At 64.0% G+C, this 17,479-nt stretch overlaps 1 protein-coding gene across 2 annotated transcripts; it reads left to right on the forward strand.

The window, feature by feature from the left end:
* Positions 1 to 234: 234 nt before the first annotated feature.
* Positions 235 to 13,382, forward strand: KLHL30 (kelch like family member 30). 2 transcript variants are annotated; one of them, XM_019958013.2, is made up of 8 exons: positions 235 to 369; positions 2,126 to 2,942; positions 4,263 to 4,398; positions 6,230 to 6,316; positions 7,070 to 7,225; positions 8,798 to 8,986; positions 9,946 to 10,091; positions 11,312 to 13,382. In XM_019958013.2, the coding sequence occupies exons 2-8, from the start codon at positions 2,169 to 2,171 to the stop codon at positions 11,561 to 11,563; spliced, it is 1,740 nt and encodes a 579-aa protein (XP_019813572.2). In that variant the 5' UTR covers positions 235 to 369; positions 2,126 to 2,168; the 3' UTR covers positions 11,564 to 13,382. The 2 variants fall into 2 exon arrangements, with proteins under 2 accessions (XP_019813572.2, XP_070643088.1); XM_070786987.1 differs by lacking the exon at positions 11,312 to 13,382 and having other exon boundaries at positions 9,946 to 11,301.
* The last annotated feature ends 4,097 nt before the right edge of the window (positions 13,383 to 17,479 follow it).

Consider the following 17,479-nt stretch of genomic DNA (forward strand, 5'->3'; position numbering starts at 1 on the left):
AACACAGAAGTGAGAGACCCAACACTCCTCACTGGGAGTAAGGGGTAAGCCCAGACGTGCCGCTCCCCGGGTGCTTGCTGCCGTCTGTCCTGGCCCAGGGGTCACAGGAGGCTCCCGGCCAGCATGGTCATTCAGAGAGGACAAGCAGAGAGGAGCTGTCACTCCTCTCCTTCCCTTACTGGCCACCCCCCTCCCACCAGATGCTGACAGAGACTAAAAATACCCTTCTGTCCCCACGTGGCTGCCAGCCCAGCCCAGCCCAGCCTGGCCCCGTCATATCCCAGCAGATCCTCCATGCCCCTTGGCCGGCTGGGCAGTCGTGTTCTCCAGCCTGAGTTCTGAGACAAGGTCTCAAAGACCCACTGAGAGGTAGGATTGGGGGCAGCCGGAAGGGGGAGGTGAGGACCGGGGCTGGGACCAGCAGGGGAAGGGGAGTTACAGTGGACAGCCCAGTGGGCCTGGAGATCCCAGCCCTGAGTGCTTTGCGGAGAGACCCGCACACAGCCTAGACCCAGCCCCGGGGGGCTGGGGTGGGGGCTCAGCGGGGCTGCTTCCCTTCAGGTCTTTCTGGAGAAGCAGGGGGCAGGCTGGACCACACCTCTGCCTGCAGCCAGGGCTTCGGTGTCCAGCCCCAGCCAGGGCTGGACTGAGGCCCTTTGTTGTCCTGTCCGCTCTGCCCTCCTCACTCCTGGCCTGGCAGGCACTGGGCAGGGGGCTCTGAGCCCCCTGGAAGCCTCGGCCCCCGGTGAGGACTGCAGGGCGGCAGGTGTCAGCAGATGACCTGAGGCTCCCCGGGAAGGTGCCAGGCGCTCCCGCCCACTGGCCTCCGGCTGCCTGGGGCAGTGGCCGCCTGGCTAATCTCCTGCGCTCCCCTGAGAGGGACGTGCTGCCTTCCCCCGAGCCAGAGGGCCTTGCAGGGAGGGCGTGGACGCCCCAGGCTGGACGCCCACCAGGGCCCTGGACCCATCCTGACCCAGCGGAGCCCAGGCAGGTTCTTGGGCCTCCGGGTGGGTTCTCTGTGTGCCTCCCTGCTCAAGTTCCCGCCACCGGCACAGGACCTGGGGCGTCCACAGGGCAAGTTCTCCTTATGGGAGCTTTGGGGCTTTGTCGTTTCGATGGCACTGGGTGGACCCGGCATTTTGCACTGGCCTTCGCTTTGTTGGCTGCTAAGGCGCCCCCTGGTGGACCCACAGCGTCTCAGGGTGCAGCTTCTTGCTCTGTGGTCACTCAGGGGAAGACAAGCTGTGCAGAACTTTCTTTTTTCTGGGGCGGTTTTCTTAGGGCAAAAATATCAGAAGATCGTAAGGAAATACGTGCATAATTAAATTAGCCCAGAAGTGCGTTCGCTGGATCAGGCGATTCGAACTGAGATTGCTCTCTTGTGGTTGCTTGTCTTCGCCAACCTACATCCAGTGTCATAACCTGGGGGGTCCGGGGGCCCGGGACCCCCGAGCTGTGTAGTCTTGGACGAGGGCCTTGAGCCTCTTTTTGCCTGTGTTTCCCCACCTTTAAAGGGGCAGGCACAGCGACCGACGGCTGGCAGGGTTCCGATGAGGGCTGAATGACGAGTGTTTGTGCAAAATCCAGGATGGCCTGGTCTGAGGGGGGCACCGTGAGGGCACGGCTGATCCCCCAGCCCTTTCACCTCCAGCCTCTCAGTCTGCAGATGACGAGGCTGGGACCAGAGAGGGGCGTGGCTCACTCAAGGTCACCCAGAAAGGTCATGGCAGCTGAGGTTCCCTGTAACCGCAGGCCAGTAAGGACCCTTGGGGCTGAAACTATTCAGATGCGGATGCCCTTCCCAGCAAGGGGGGATCTGGGAGTAGAGGAGGCCACTAGGAGGGTTGGGGGTGGCTCTGTTTCACACAGTCCAGAGGTGCAGAGAGGGGCTGAGGCTTGGTTCTCTTGCTGGCCCATCCTGCCCTGATTGCCTAGGCTCTCTGAGCCTCAACCGCCTCACCTGGGAAAGACAACGCCTCCGGCTCCCAGGGCCTCCGGGCTGGTTTAGGTGAGAGGCTGGGCGAAGCACTTCACGTGTGGTTGATGCTCAGACCGGTCAGCCTGACAGGTGACTCGGGCCGACGAGACAGTCCCCCTGGCTGACCGTGCTGGTTCCTCTCCCCAGGAGCCCGCGCGCGGACGCCCGTGAGTAGGTGAACCTCACTGTCATGGTGCGGAACGTGGACGACCTGGACTTCCACCTGCCCTCGCATGCCCAGGACGTGCTGGACGGTCTGCAGCGGCTGCGCTCCCAGCCCAAGCTGGTGGACCTCACGCTGCTGGTGGGCGGCCGGGAGCTGCCCTGCCACCGCGGGCTCCTGGCCCTGAGCAGCCCCTACTTCCACGCCATGTTCGCGGGAGACTTCGCGGAGAGCTTCTCGGCGCGCGTGGAGTTGCGGGACGTGGAGCCCGCTGTGGTGGCGCAGCTGGTGGACTTCGTGTACACGGGCCGGCTGACCGTCACCCAGGGCAACGTGGAGGCGCTGACCCGCACGGCCGCACGCCTGCACTTCCCCGCGGTGCAGAAGGTCTGCGGCCGCTACCTGCAGCAGCAGCTCGACGCCTCCAACTGTCTGGGCATCTGCGAGTTTGGGGAACAGCAGGGGCTGCTGGGCGTGGCCGCCAAGGCCTGGGCCTTCCTGCGGGAGAACTTCGAGGCCGTGGCCCGGGAGGACGAGTTCCTGCAGCTGTCCCAGGAGCGGCTGGCCGCCTGCCTGGCCAGCGACCTGCTGCAGGTGCAGCCGGAGCAGAGCCGGCTGGAGGCGCTGCTGCGCTGGGTACGCCATGACCCCCAGGTCCGGGCCGCCCACCTGCCCGAGCTGCTCGGCCTGGTGCACCTGGACGCCGTGCCCAGGCCCCACGTGCAGCAGCTGCTGGCCTCGGAGCCGCTGATCCGGGAGTCGGAGGCCTGTCGGGAGGCCTTGGCCCAGGGCCACGAGGGGGTGAGTGACAGGTGGGGAGCAGGGAGAGGAGCCCCGAAACCCCACCCGCACGGGGACAGACGGGATGGAGTGTGCAACCCCACCTCCCTGGGGTCGGTTCACTTCCCAAGTACAGACTGCGCCCCTGTGTGTGCCACTTCCTGCCCGCGAGGACAGGGGACCCAGAAGTGGTCATCCCTAGCCCACAGCTTGGCGGGAAAACCCCCTGGAAACACACCCAAGGCACATGAGAAAGGCCATGCTGGACTTTGGGTGTCCTCACAGGGGCAGGCAGTCAGGGAAAGCTGCCTGGAGGAGGCAGCATCTGAGCTGGGCTTTAGAGGAAAGATAGGAGCCCGGCAGGGTTAAGTAAGCCAGGAAGAGCGCACAGCTTGTACAGAGGCGAGGAGCACGGACAGGCGTGGCAGCCGGCCACGACCTGACCTTCGGAAGCTGCTCAAGCGTTTATGGGATGCAATTTCCTATCTGGGCTGGCGGTGGGCCTGGTGAGAGGGCAAGTTCTTAATTGACAGGCCAGGGTGTGACTGAGGCAAGGAGCTGAAGTCTGTCTGCTCCCAGGCAGCTGGCTCAGGGCTTTGCTCAGAAGAACCTGTTAGGAGCCAACTCTGGGGACAAAGATGTGGCTCAGGCCAGCGGTGGGGGGTGTGGTGGAAAATACTGGCCACTCTGCATCCACACCACCGGCCTGCCGGGTACAGGGTGCAGCCGCTGGCCACCCGCACACGAGGTGGTCACCCTGTAGGTGCTGGAGGTGGGACGTCAGGACACTTGAGGGTGGGTCAGAGAGGCAGTGGGACTCTGGGATCCAGGGAGCTCTCACCCAGCAAGAAACATTCCAGCATTTCCTGCCATCCAGGGCCATCCTATGTGGCCACCCCGGCTGGCACAGGGGAGCTGGGCTCCCAGGGGGTGGGGAGCCTACCTGGGGGTCTGGGGACAGGGTCTGGGGGTTGGTTCCAAAGGTGGTGCAGAAACAACTCTGTTCGGCGGGGCAGGGGCTGGAGAGTGGCTGGGAGGGAGCAGGCCTCGCGCTCAGGCCCATGAGGACCCGGCTGCCACCTGTCCAGGTTCAGAGCGCTTGCCATCACCAGCCCATGGCAGCCATTGCATGTGGACGTGTATGCACACACACTCATGCACAAGCCCACACAGACACGCACACGCTGCAGCTCGCCCCACCCCACGCATGTGCACTGACGCAGGGCCACACTGTGGACCCACAGCAGCTCCCAAATGCCCAGGCCACGGCCAGCCTCCGCACCCGGGCCCCTCTGACCAAGGATAGGGCCTGCCCCTAACCCCAGCCCCCTGGCCCCACAGGCACTGCTGGCCCTCCCGCAGAAGCTGGAGGAGGTCCTGGTGGTGGTGGGCGGGCGGGCGCTGGAGGAGGAGGAGGAGGGAGCTGAGGAGCTCGCCCCCCTGGCCGGGAACTTCGCCTTCTACCACACCAAGGCCAGTGAGTACCCTGAGGGCCCCACAGCCCCGACGCAGGGCGCCCTCCGTCCTTGAGGTGGGGAGGTTGCAGAGGAGCCCAGGCCCCAGCAGGGGAGGGAGGTGGACTGCGGGGGGGCCCTGCGAACCCCTCTGCCTCCAGCCGCAGCCCTAACTCTGGGGTTCCACGCGCTGGGGCCTGGGGAAAGCGTCCCCTGCCCAGACTGCCTGGTGTGGCAAAGTGGCCACTGGCCTGGGCGGGAGGGCCAGCTGGCAGCTGCTTCCCCTTGGCGCTTTTCCTCTGTCTGCCTAACGGGGCCTCAGTCCTGAGGAGCACAGGGAGCTGGGGGTGCGGACAGCCTGGGGTGCAACAGCTCAGGATCAGGGTGGGCCCAGTGGGGTCCCGATTCCCGCCTTTGAGCAGGTCACTTTGCCTCCTTGAGCCTCAGTTTCCTCATCTGTGAAATGGCCTTTGTAATGAGGAGTCAGTGTGAAGAAAGGGGGCCAGGCCTGCCTCTCCTGCCCAGGAGCCCCTTCACAGGTCCCCCCCCACCGGAAAGGAGGGGTGAGAGGGCAGCAGGGCTCTGGGGGGAGGGGCGCCACGCCAGCCCCGGGAAATTCTTCGGAAAGCACTGGTTTGCTGGCAGCCGTCCTGGGGCTGCTGGGCAGGGGGCCACCACCCTGTGGCGTCAGCGGCTGGCAGGCTCCAGGAAGCCAGGGCTGACGGGGGGGATTTGTGGGCTGACGTCAGCAGATGAATTGGGAGCAGCTGTCCCTGAGACCCCGGGGGTGGGGGGAGGGCGGCGGCAGGGAGGCTGGCAGGCAAAGGCCTGGTGTCCCCACCCTGGGGTGACACAGACGTGAGTCAGGGGGACACACAGTCCCTGCCTAGCGGGGGTTCTGCATGTCCTGAAAACCACTGTACAGCTGTAAACAGTAAACAGGAATCCTCCTGGGGACATCCCAGAGGCCGGTCTCTCCCACAGCCTTCCACAAACACCCAAAATGTGTCCATAGAGAGGACTAAACATTCCCATTTTTATTGCTCATTTTGGTTTTTTTCAAAGTCAGTCTCTTGCTCTTGTAGCTTCGTGAAGGCAGATCCATTGCTGCCTCATGCAGTGGTGTGGGCATTGCTCTGTCTCACCTCAGGGGCATTAATTCTCACAGCCACCGTCAGCTGGGCAGCTGCCGTGTGACGGCCGCATCTCCCACAGTCCCCACCCACCAGGAGAGAGATTAGCCCCATTCTACAGATGAGGAAACTGAGGCTGGGCTTTGTCTGAGGCCACGGCACTGGAGCAGGGGCACGGGGGTTGGGACCCACTCTGCCAGCTGCATGGCCGCGTCTGGTCCCCTCCCTGCTGCCCGTGGGCCCAGAAGGTGCTCGGGGTGAGCGAAAAGACAAGAATCGAGTGAGTGAAAGATGCTTGTGTTATAACCCACCTGTGGCTTAGTGATCAGGCCCCTTAACCCCTCCTCCACCTGATTGGGGTGGGAGCTGACTAGGGGCCAAAAAGTCCATCGGGGTTGGTAGGATCAGCTGCAGGGTCAGGGTGAGAGCCAGCTCCTAGAGCCTGGACCCCTTCTCTGCACACCCAGGGTGCCAGGCCCCAAGGGTGACATGGGGAGCCAGGGACCCCCTGGAGCCAAGCCCGGGGCAGCTGGGGCATCCGGGGCCACTTTGAACCCACACCACTGGGTATCCTTCCCCACCTCTGCACCCAGCTGAGTCCAGCCTCTGCCCCCCACCGGTGAGGGGACATTTCTGCCCCCCTCAAGCGGAAAGGCGCAGAGCAGGAAGGGGGCCCCCACAGTAAGCCCCGCCACCCTGACACTCCCCTGTCTTCTGCCAGAGAGGTGGATGGCCCTCCCAGACTTCCCAGACCACCACAAGTGGGGCTTCTCGCTGGCGGCGCTCAACAACGACGTCTACGTGACAGGTGGGGGGGGGGGTGGGGGGGGGGAGGGCGGCGGGGGGGGGGGTGGGGTGGGTGGGAGGGCGGGGGGGGGGGTGGGCGGGCGTGGGAGGGCGGGGGGGGGTGGGTGGGAGGGCGGTGGGGGGGGGTGGGTGGGAGGGCGGTGGGGGGGGGGTGGGTGGGAGGGCGGTGGGGGGGGGTGGGTGGGGGGGGGGGGGGGGGGGGGGGTGGGTGGGGGGGGGGTGGGGGGGGGGTGGGGGGGGGGGGGCCGTGTCCTGAGCCCCGAGGCTGAGCCCTGAATGCCATGCTCGGATCACTGGCCGTTTGGTCAAGACTCTCCCAGACCTTTCCATCCTACAGAAACAAGGAAATGTCATGTCAAGTCCACGGGTCCACACGCGGGCACAGGGGAGCGTCACGGGCTCTGTCCTGCAGCCAGGGTCTCCCCAGGAGGAAGCATGTGAAGGAGGGGGGTGTCCCTCTGCTCTTATATCTTGGAAGTTGGGGGGGGGGGTGCAGTCCTCAGGAGGATTGGTTGAGAAAAAAGCTTTCACTGATGGAGGTCTGAGAGGCTGTCCCGCTTGTTTATGTGGTGTGGAGGGGTCTCTGCAGGTCACAGGGCTAGACTGTGCCACCGCGGTCACCACCCCCCTACCCAGGGTCCCGCAGGACGGAGGCCTGGCACCGAGGAAGGGGCAGGAGCCCTGGTGCTCACTCCCCGCCCGCCCGGAGGTCCCAGGCCAGTGGGCGCCCGCGTAGACAGAGCCTCTCTCGTAGGGGGCTCTCGGGGTTCCAGGACGGACGCGTGGTCCACCACGCAGGCCTGGTGCTTCCCCCTGAAGGAGGCCGCCTGGAGGCCGGTGGCGCCCATGCTGAAGGCCCGCACCAACCACGCCAGCGCCGCGCTCAACGGGGAAATCTACGCGGTCGGCGGTAAGGCCCCTCCCCGCGCCCCACCCCCTGCCGCCGCGCCCCGCCCCCGGGCATCCTCGGGTGCGGCTCAGGCAGGAGTCTCAGGGCCCAGCTCCAGGCTGCTTCCATGTTTTCTGGGACGCAGAGAACAGGACAAGGAGTCAGTCCCCCAACCCCGTGAAGAGCCAGGGTCTCAGCTGCCGATGGGGATGGCCACGCTCATCCCAGGACCAGGGCTCGGCCCTCAGCTCGGGGTCACCTCCTCGGTGACGTCCCTGGGGCGAGGGGACCCACGGGGCACCCTTTCGCTGTCACCTGGCCTCCAGACACCCCCGGCCTGAGCTCAGGGCCCACCGTGTCCCCCCTGCACCCCAGAGGCACTGCGAGGAGTCGCCCCGGGGATGCTGACAGATGAATAGTGAACGACGCAGCAGGCGGCTGAGCGAGTGTCCCACGGCCTCCGGAGGTGACAGCTGGCCCTAGCGCCATCCCCGGAGCCCCACCTGTCCCGGGGACCCCCTTTCCCTCAGTGGCTTCCATGTCCCCCACCCGAGGACAGAGGGCTTGCACAGGGTACAAGGCAGCTTGGGGCCCAGGCTCTAAGAGCCCGAGGTGGGTTCCAGGTGGGTGCCCACCCACGCTGGTGTGCGTCACCATCACACCCAGGCGGTCCAGGGCTGGGACACTGCGTGCGTGCTAAGTCGCTCGGTCGTGTCCGACTCTGCGACCCCAAGGACTGCAGCCCGCCAGGTTCCTCTGTTCATGGAACTCTCCAAGCAAGAATGCTGGAGTGGGTTGCCATGCCCTCCTCCAGGGGATCTTCCCAACCCAGGGATGGAGCCCCCGTCTCTTTGCATTGGCAGGCGGGTTCTTTTCCACTAGCACCATATGGAGGGGCTGGGTGAGGGGCTGCCTAGAAGTCCCCCCGAGAATGACTTTCTCCATCCCAGGAAGGGCCTCCGCCGTGTGAAGGGCCTGGAGATGGCAGCCTCCCGGGACCCCCACAGGCACCTCTCCAGTCACCCTGGGCTCTGAAGGGCTCAGAGCAGCTGGGCCTCACCGGGAGGCCCCATCACCCACTCTGAAGTCAGGCATCCCTGGTCCAGGAGCCCACTCCCATGCCACTTCTTGGCGAGTGGCCTTGGACAGACACTCTCCCTTCTCTGAGCTCTGCTGCCCTCTCTGTAAAATGGGGCACATCCCTGCCTCTCAGGCTTCCCAGGTGGCTCGGTGGGCAGAGCATCTGCCTGCAAGGCAGGAGATGCTGGTTTGAACCCTGGGTCAGAAACATCCCCTGGAGGAGGGCATGACAACTCGCTTGAGTATTCTTGCCTGGAAAACCGCATAAACAGGGAAGCCTGGTGTGCTGCAGTCCGTGGGGTCTCAAAGAGTCGGGCACAACTGAAGCCATGGACCACACACGCATGCCCGCATGTACCTGCCTCTCCGAGCTGTGCCCACCTCCCCCTGCCCTTGTTCCCCTGGGCACCCAGGGCAGCCCCTGCAGCCTCTGCAGAGCCTCAGACCCTGTGTTTTCAGGAACCTTCCTCGTCCTAGGCCCCTGCAGCCCTAACGCTGCCCTTGGCCCCGCAGGCACCACTCTGGATGTGGTGGAGGTGGAGAGCTATGACCCCTTCACGGACACCTGGACGCCCATCCGCCCAGCCCTCAAGTACGTCAGCAACTTCTCCGCGGCTGGCTGCGGGGGCCGGCTCTACCTGGTGGGCTCCAGTGCTTGCAAGTACAATGCCCTGGCTCTGCAATGCTACAACCCGGTCACAGGTGTGGAGGGGGACAGGGGGTGTGGCTGGGGCTGGGGGCGGCCCGCGGGGCCAAGAGGGTGGGCACAGGTGGCCTCAGGGCCCCTCTGCAAGGCTGTGACCCCGTCTCAGCCGCTGGGTGGGTTGGGGGGCCCCGGGGATAGGTGTGGCCAACAGGGTCAGGGAGCGGGCAGCCGCAGGCCTCTTACAAAGGGTCACGGCCCCCCTTACCCCAGTGATGGATGGGGCGGTGGAGGAAGGCAGGGGCCCACAGGGTTCACCGGCACAGAGCCACAGCCCCCCACAGTCTAGAGGTGTGGGGGCTGGGGGCACAGTGGCAGGTGGGGGGACCAGGAAGCCCTGCCCCAGGTCCTAAACCTGTCTGGCTGCTGGCTCTGCCTGGAGCCAGCCTTGTGGGGAGGGGCAGCGGGCCTGGACCCCCAAGGCCTGGCGGACACCAGCTCAGGCTCTAGGGTCGGGGTCAGAGCTTGGGCCCCGATCTGAGGATACAGGGCTCGCACAAAGCACCTCCTTCCTGGCGTGGGCCAGGCCTGAGAGGGAGTGAGTCGAGAGGGAGTGAGTCCCTGGCCTCTGGGGGTGATCAAGCCGGGGATGGGGTTCTTGAGCTGTTTCAGGGGGAAGGAGCCAACTCTCTGTCTCTCCCTTGGGGCAGCCCCTCCGGTCCATCCTCTGGACAGTGAGGCTGAGGATCCCATGAGACGGACCAGGCCCAGGGTCGGGTGGGGGCCCCGGGTACCGGACCGAGGGGCCAGCAGGATGGAGGCAGAGGCCCGGGGCGCCCACTCAGGCCAAGGCCTCTGGATGCCTCGTAGCCCCTCCTGAGGACCCGAGAATGAGGCTCCTGGGGACCCTGCCCTCCCCCCGAGCAGGAGTGGGGCTCAGTGGGGCGCCCCCACCCGCACGGCAGGGCAGGAGGCTCAGAGGGCCTCCCCAGTGACGCGGGCGGGCGTGTGTCCGCAGACGCCTGGAGCGTGATCGCCTCACCCTTCCTCCCCAAGTACCTGTCGTCTCCACGCTGCGCCGCCCTGCATGGGGCACTCTACCTGGTAGGGGACAACACCAAGAAGGTCTACGTGTATGACCCCGGGGCCAACCTGTGGCAGAAGGTGAGCCACCCCCACCCCGGAGAGAGCAGGCCTGGGCTGTGGGCCCCCCTGGGGCAGGGGCAGGGGACGGGGCCTGCAGACGCAAGGGCCCAGAGCACCCCCCTCCCGAGGACCTGGGGCCGCTGGTCACTGCGGATGCTCTGTCCCCAACACACAGAGAAACCTGTCCTCCTCCTCAAGGGGGCAGAACCAGGCTCGGCCAGGGGCGCTCCAGGGCCGGTGAGCTCAGAGAGAGCTCCTCCTCCCTGCTGCAGACCAGGCCCACGAGGACTGAGTCCCCTACCCCTGGGATGATCAAGCCAGGGAGGGGGTTCTTGAGCTGTTTCAGGGGCAAGGAGCCAGCCCTTGGCCCCCCAAACGCACCCCCATTCCTTCTACTGTCCCCTCCTCCACCATTCCAGGGCAGGGGCCGGGGGCTTGTGGGGGCACCAAAGCCCTGGCCTCTCTCTGCATTTCTTCCCGAGGAGGAGGGACAGTGCCCAGAGCCCACAGCGGCCTCTGCTAGCTGGGCCAGCCGGGCAACAGGGGGCCTCTGTGATCCGCTGACCGCAGCTGTCCCCTGGCGTCAGTGCTCAGCTGACCGGAGGCCCCCATGACAGCAGCACAGCAGGTGCAGGGCCGGCGCTGCCAGGCTCTGTCCCTGGGGCCCGCCGCCTGGGGCTGGCCCGGGCTCCGGCCGCAGGGCTGGACGTTGTCCTCTGCAGGCCTGGAGGTCTGCCGCCTGTTCCCGTCTCCACCTGGGGGGGCCCTCCCCTTCCTGCCCTCCCAGGCTCTTCGGGACGGGCGCACACCTCTCTCCCCCTGGCCTGGGGAAAGCTATGAGCCCTCAGCCTGCTAGCCCCCGGCCAGGGCACCCCTGAGGACCCGGGCTGAGTTGAGGGCAGAGCGATGAGTCCCCCGGGGCATCCGTCAGGGCAGAGGCCACACTGTGTCCTCGAGACAGACAGAGAGTCAGAAGCCCAGCCTGCATCTTGGGAGCGAGGCCCGGGCCCCCCTCGATGCCCTAGGCTCAGATGTGGGCAAACCCGGAGAGCAAGGGGCGGCTGGGAACGTTATCCCCGGAGGAGCGGGGTCTCCCTGTGAAGGAAGAATCTCAGGGGTCCCCCAGGGGCAGCGGGGTCAGGGCTGAGGCCCCAGGAGGCAGGTGGGGCACCTGGATGGGGGGTGGGGCGAGGTGCCCCCACCCTGAGGCCCGGGCGCTGAGAGCAGACCGTCTGCAGGTGCAGCCCCTGCACAGCCTGCACGAGAACGGGGCGCTGGTGCCGCTGGGGGACGCGCTCTACGCCACGGGCGGCCGCTGGCAGGGCATGGCTGGGGACTACCGCGTGGAGATGGAGGCCTACGACCGTGGCCGGGACGCCTGGGTCCGCCTCGGCGCCATGCCCCGCCTCTGGCTCTACCACGGCGCGTCCGCCATCTTCCTGGATGTCTCCAAGTGGACCCAGCCCTTCGGGCCTGCCGCCGAGCCCTGAGCCACCCCGCGGCGCCCCTGGAGCAGGCTGGTGGTGCCCCCACCCCAGGGGCATGGCCCCCTTCCAGTCTGGTTTGTCTGACGGCTCAGCGTCACCGGCCCCTCTGGGTCCAGGCTGGGCTGGGGCCACCGGGGACGACAGGGGCAGAGTCTTCGTCTCCGCAGCCACCACTCCAAACTCAGAGCTGACCAGCGACAGGGGCTGGGCCTCTGCAGGCCTGGAAGGATGGGGAGAAGCTGTGCTCCTGCCGTGGGGCGTCCGAGACCTCAGAGCAGGGAGCCGGGCCCCGGGGAGCAGCGTGAGAACTCGTGATCTGTCTGAGGACCGGCCGCTCCGTGTGTCCCTCGGGTGGCGGTCGGAGGGAGCCACACAGATGAGGGGGCCAGCAGGGGCCCTGGAAGCTGGGAGGCTGCCGAGGGCGGGTGGCACCAAACAGAGGGCCCTGAGGTGGGGTCAGCGCCCGCCGTGGGGGGCCTGCTGCTATCTCACAGCTGTGTGACCTGCCCGGCCACCCCCCCCGCCCCAGTCTCAGGCACACAGGGTTGGCTTGGGAGGGGTCTCCCGGCCCCCAGGCTCACACTGGCACCTGGTTTCCAAAGGCTGCTTCTGGGGAAATAGAAGGCCCAGCTTGTTCCGGGTCAGCCCCCCAGGAGGCCAATGCCCGCAGAAACAAAGAAGGAAGGAGGTGAGGTGTGGGGGCTGGGAGAGACAGGCCTTCTGCTTGCTGGGGCGCGGGGGGCAGAGAGGGCGGCAAGGCTGCCCAGAGAGGGGGTCAAGAAGGGCCTGGGCTCCCCCCTTTCTTGGGGTGTGTGCTAAGTTGCTTAAGTCATGTCCGACTGTTTGCCACCCCCTGGACTAGCCTGCCAGGTTCCTCCGTCCATAGGCTCCTCCAGGCGAGAATATTGGAGTGGGTGGCCATCTCCTCCTCTGGGGGATCTTCCCGACCCAGGGATCGAACCCTTGTCTCTTACATCTTCTGCGTTGGCAGGCAGGTTCTTTATCACCAGGACCTAAATGAAGGCGCTTCGTCAGGAGGAAGGTCCCCAGAGGGGAGCTGGCGGGGCTGGTGTCCTGGTGTTCTGGGGATAGCTCCTGGGTGCTCCAGTGACTTGCCCTCAGGCGGCCTGCTGGGCAAGGAGGCCCAGCACGTGGACTGCCCAGAGTCCCTCAGGAAGCACTGGGGCCCCTTGCAGGGCAGGTTCAGGCCCCTGCCCCTCCTCACCCATCCTGAATGAGGCACCGCGTCTGTGGCCACTGGGATGATGGAGGCCCCTCACCGGGCCCTCCCGCCTCGAAACAGGCTCGGTGGGGGTGCCCAGCCTGGCTGTATCCCCGGCGCCGACCTGCTGAGCCCTCGGGCAGCTCCCGACACCCTCCAAACCTGGGTTTCCTCTCCAGGGCCAGCCCATGGGCTCCTCCAAGAGTCCCTCGGGGACCGCAGGGCCCCCGACATTGCTGATCCTGAGCATCGGGTTCCGGGTCCCTCTGGCTCCCATAGACCCAGGGCCACTTTGCTCCCAGACTGACTCCTGCCCATCTCTTCTGAGAGACCTGAGTGGGTCCCAGGATCCAGACAGAGTGGGACGTGCTGAGGGTCTGGTCCCAGAAGAATACGAGCCGCAGCCCTCAGGACACTTGGTCAGTCAGATGGTGGATGGGGTGGGTGAAACTGAAGACGGAGGTCTCTGGGATCCTCCCCGCTTTCTGTAAGAAAATCACCTGGAATATTTTTTAGATGCTGATCAAAGGTGCTATTTCAAAGACTCAGCATGTCACACTGGAGTTTTTTTCTGATCAAATACACGTAGTTGAAAATGTCCCAGGTGAACGCCTGCTCTCTGCTCCGCCCGCCTGCACGGGGCTCAGTACCTGGGGTGGGGGAGCACACCCCCCTGCAGGGCCTGGGGCTCCACTTTGGGGGGCCGGACTGCCTGAGCTGCCTCAGGGTGCCTGGATCTGGCCCCTCAAATTCAATGATGGAAGAACTTGACGGGGGGCTGCATCTGAGGTGTGGGCTGGCTGAGGCGACTGAACGGGGGGCTCAAGGGGCTCCCAGGACCAACAGGGGGGAGTTAGCACCCCTCTGCCTCCAGGACCAAGCAGAGCAGAGGCAGAGCCCAGAGATGGAGCTGGGGAGGGAGAGGGCACCTGGGGGCTCCATGACCTCAGGCCAACCCCAAGGCTTAGTCTGTTTCCTCATCTGCACAGTGGGGGCAACTACATGATTTGAGAGCCGGGTGATGTTGGGCATATGGCAAAGGCAGGCTGCCCACCAACCCCGCCCCCCCCCCCCCCGGAGGCCGCTCCACAGGCTGCTGAGGCTCCCGCGGTTCTGGGGGCAGAGGGAGCTGGGCTTCCCATGACTTCATCGGCAGAGGTCCTTCCTCTGCAGGAAGAGAAGCGAGTGGGAACAGCTTGGCTGCATCAGACCACCGGGAAGCCAGGGCCAAGGCCGTGACCTGAGGGCCCAGGAATGAGGCTTGGATTTCCACCAGGCCTGAAGGCACAGGGTGGGTTGGGGGCCACCCCACACACCGCCCGGCCCCCGCCTGCGGCCACCCCAGTGCCTCAGCCCTGGGATCCGTTACCTTGCCCACAGACGCCGCCCCCCTTTCTGTACCCACAGGACACTGCTGCCAGGGAGGGGCACACAGGGCCCCCAGAGCCCTATGTGGGGGGGTCCTTGGCCTGTGTAACGCTTTACTAAGCTCCCCTCCCCTCCTTTGGGGCTCTTGTGGAGCTGTGAACCCCCCAGAAGCACACAGGGAGCCCCACATGGAGGCCCCAGCTCTCTGCATGCTCCCGCCCTGGGGCTGGGCCGAGTCGTCACCTCCAGAGAGTGTACAGAGGCCACTCAGCAGCGGAACAGATCCGATTTGGGTCCTCTGGCGGGTCCGTGACATCATGAGGATTGCTCACTGCTTGGGAAAATAACTGTTTTTCACATGGCAAAGGCTCTGGTCCTCACTGCTGACCGCACAAGGGCCAAGGCTCCCTACTGTGAGCTGGAACCGTATCACGAGACTATCCGAAGGATCGTGTGACCCAAACCTGGTCCCTCTGTCCCCGCTGTCCCCGGTATCCCCTAAGGTGACAGAGCCTGAGGCTCACCTTCCCAGGGCGCAGGACGCGACTAACAGCAGATGTGGTCCTGGGAGCAGCCGGCCTCACCTGAGCAGGGCACAGGCCAGCAACCCAGAAGTGGAGGTCCCAGGCAGCAGGCCTCCCTCTGGGGTGGCCCTTACCCGCCACCGAACCCCTAACAAGTGGGATCCCAGACGAGGGCTCGGGGCTGGCAGCTGTCATTGTGCCCATTGTACAGAGCAGCAAACTGAGGCTCTGAGGGATGCGTGTCTAAAGGCCCCGAGATGGGCCTCCTCCAGAGCCACAGCGGGCTGTGTGAGGACCATCTTTGCCAAGCAGACGTGCGGCTGGGTCTGGCTGGGGCTCTGACTGTGCTCGGTCATGGCCTCAACAGCCCAGGGCCTCTGTCTTCAGGCAGGTCTGAGGGCCCCTCCCCCCGACGACATGATGACCCGGAAGGCAGGCCAGCCGGCCTCGCTCACAGCTCTGTGTAGCACCCTCTGGGGCTGCACCTCACTCACAGCAGGCCCTGAGGACACTCGTGCATTCACCCCAGCTCTCAGCCAAGGAGGCTGAGGCTCCCAGAAGCTCCTGGACAGCCCAGCCGCCTTCGGGCCCCTGCCGCCATCCAGGGAAGGGAGAGCTCTGTGATGAGCTCCTGGTTCAAGAGAGGCAGCTGCGCGCATTGCCCCGGGCTTCGCTCACAGCCAGACCCCCGCAGGAAATGCCTAAGGGGCGCCCATCTCAGGGAAAAGACAGAGCCATAGCTCAGTACCCTTCCAGCTAATCATCAGAAACAGGAAGGACCTCGATGCAAAACGTGTGGCTGTGAAGATGGCACCGTGCCCAGGGGGAAAGGGGTCCAGCCCGGCCCTAAGCCCAGGCTGTGAGTGCCTGGTGAGCCCCCAGCCGCACAGGCTGACCAGCTGGACCATGGGAAGTGAATGTGATGCTGGGTAAGGACAAGCCTCTTCAGAATCATGAAGGTACCACTCACAGAGCTGCACAGGCTGAGGACAGATGCCCCTCTCTGCCCCCAGACTGCGGGTTTCATCAATGAAAACACCCCACACTCGGCATCTCACGGTCTCAAAGTCTCCCCCCCAAAATGAAACAGAACAAAACTGTTAATATTTAATGCTGAAGCACACACCCAGCACACTCGCATGTCAGTACAAAGTTTCAGTGCCTGGCTTTGTAATAGATGTGTCTGGGAGGCCAGAAGTGAGAAGCCACCCAAGAAATCCTGAATTCTCTGAAGGCCTTCCAGCAACACCATCTACAAATATTGGAGCAAATGCCTTTGTTTGTAACAAAACTACTGAATGGTTGTCAATGGAATAAGTTCATATACTTTATTGAATGCATATAATATAAACCAGTATTTCTCACATGTCTTCTTGCAAAGCTGCAATTTCTTTTTCTTTTTGTAAATTAATTTATTTTAATTGGAGGTTAATTACAATACTGTGGTGGTTTTTGCCATACATTGGCATGAATCAGCAATGAGTGTACATGTGTTCCCCATCCTGAACCCCCCTCCCACCTCCCTCCCCATCCCATCCCTCAGGGTCATCCCAGTGCACCGGCCCTGAGCGCCCTGTCTCATGCATTGAACCTGGACTGGCAATCTATTTCACATATGGTAATATACATGTTTCAATGTTATTCTCTCGAATCATCCCACCCTCGCCTTCTCCCACAGAGTCCAAAAGTCTGTTCTTTACATCTGTGTCTCTTTTGCTGTCTCGCATATAAGGTCATCATCTTTCTAAATTCCACATATATGCATTATTATACTGTATTGGTGTTTTTCTTTCTGACTTACTTCACTCTGTATAATAGGCTCCAGTTTCATCCACCTCATTAGAACTGATTCAAATGCATTCCTTTAAATAGCTGAGTAATATTCCACTGTGTATATGTACCACAGCAAAGCTGCAATTTCTATAGGAATTTCTATTTTTTTATTCCACTGATACCTTTGCCCACTCCCAAACATGTACAAAGATGGAATTCCTGTGCAGTTCTAATTTGCAGACTCTAAGTCTCATAGAGTGAGTCTATGGGACACAGATCCCTGGGTGGGGGGGAACACATTCTCAGGGTGGGAAGGGCATTTTTTTCCTTTAAGAAATCTAAAACTACCATCACCCCTACCATCCTACAGGGAAAGAGGCAGAACCAGAGGGAGCATTAACATCATATTTAAGGCTTTTCCTAAAGTGCAGAGTTTCCCGTCCCCTGGAAACAGTCCAAGGATGGTGGGGACCGCAGGTGGTGCGGTGGGGTTGAGGGTGACCCTCGGCTCCTCCCCCAGGCCCTGGCTGCCACTCCCTGAAACAGGACGGGGTAGGGGGGGGGGTCTCCCCTCTTCTCAGAAGAGGTGGAAGGCATCCCTGGTGAGGGCGGCAGGCCCTGGTAAGGTGCGCTCCTCAGAAGTGCCCTTCCCCCTAGCCCCCTAGATAAGATACAGTTTCCCTACCAGGTGCAGGCGCCTCAGGGAGGCACAGGAGAGCCTGAGCCTGGAGTGCCAGCCTGGGGGGGGGGGGGGGGACGGGAGTGGGAGTCGGGGGCGTCGGGGGAGAGTTGGGGGTCAGGTAGAGAGGCCACGCGCGGGTCACAGAACAAACAGCGCAGGGAGCAGTGAGCGGCTAGCTCTCTTCAGGGAGGAGCCTGGAGCTCAGGCCGGCCACTTGGGTCCACCAGTGGGCTGCCCTGATCTTGGGGGGCCTGCGGGTATCTGGTCCCCGGTCCCCGGTCGGATCTGCCCCCGACCCCCAGCGAGTTCGAGGCAGGGCTCCCAGGCGGTAGATCTCCTCCGTGCCCCTC

This window comes from Bos indicus, chromosome 3 (genome assembly GCF_029378745.1).
Source record: "Bos indicus isolate NIAB-ARS_2022 breed Sahiwal x Tharparkar chromosome 3, NIAB-ARS_B.indTharparkar_mat_pri_1.0, whole genome shotgun sequence".
Classification (NCBI taxonomy): domain Eukaryota; kingdom Metazoa; phylum Chordata; class Mammalia; order Artiodactyla; family Bovidae; genus Bos; species Bos indicus.

Bases quoted from the DNA above. Each gene is read 5' to 3' on its own strand.
- KLHL30 (XM_070786987.1), top strand. From the start codon at position 2,169: ATGGTGCGGAACGTGGACGACCTGGACTTCCACCTGCCCTCGCATGCC. The intron at 7,226-8,797 runs GTAAGGCCCCTC...TTGGCCCCGCAG, and splicing joins GGAAATCTACGCGGTCGGCG to GCACCACTCTGGATGTGGTG. The intron at 8,987-9,945 runs GTGTGGAGGGGG...GTGTGTCCGCAG, and splicing joins ATGCTACAACCCGGTCACAG to ACGCCTGGAGCGTGATCGCC.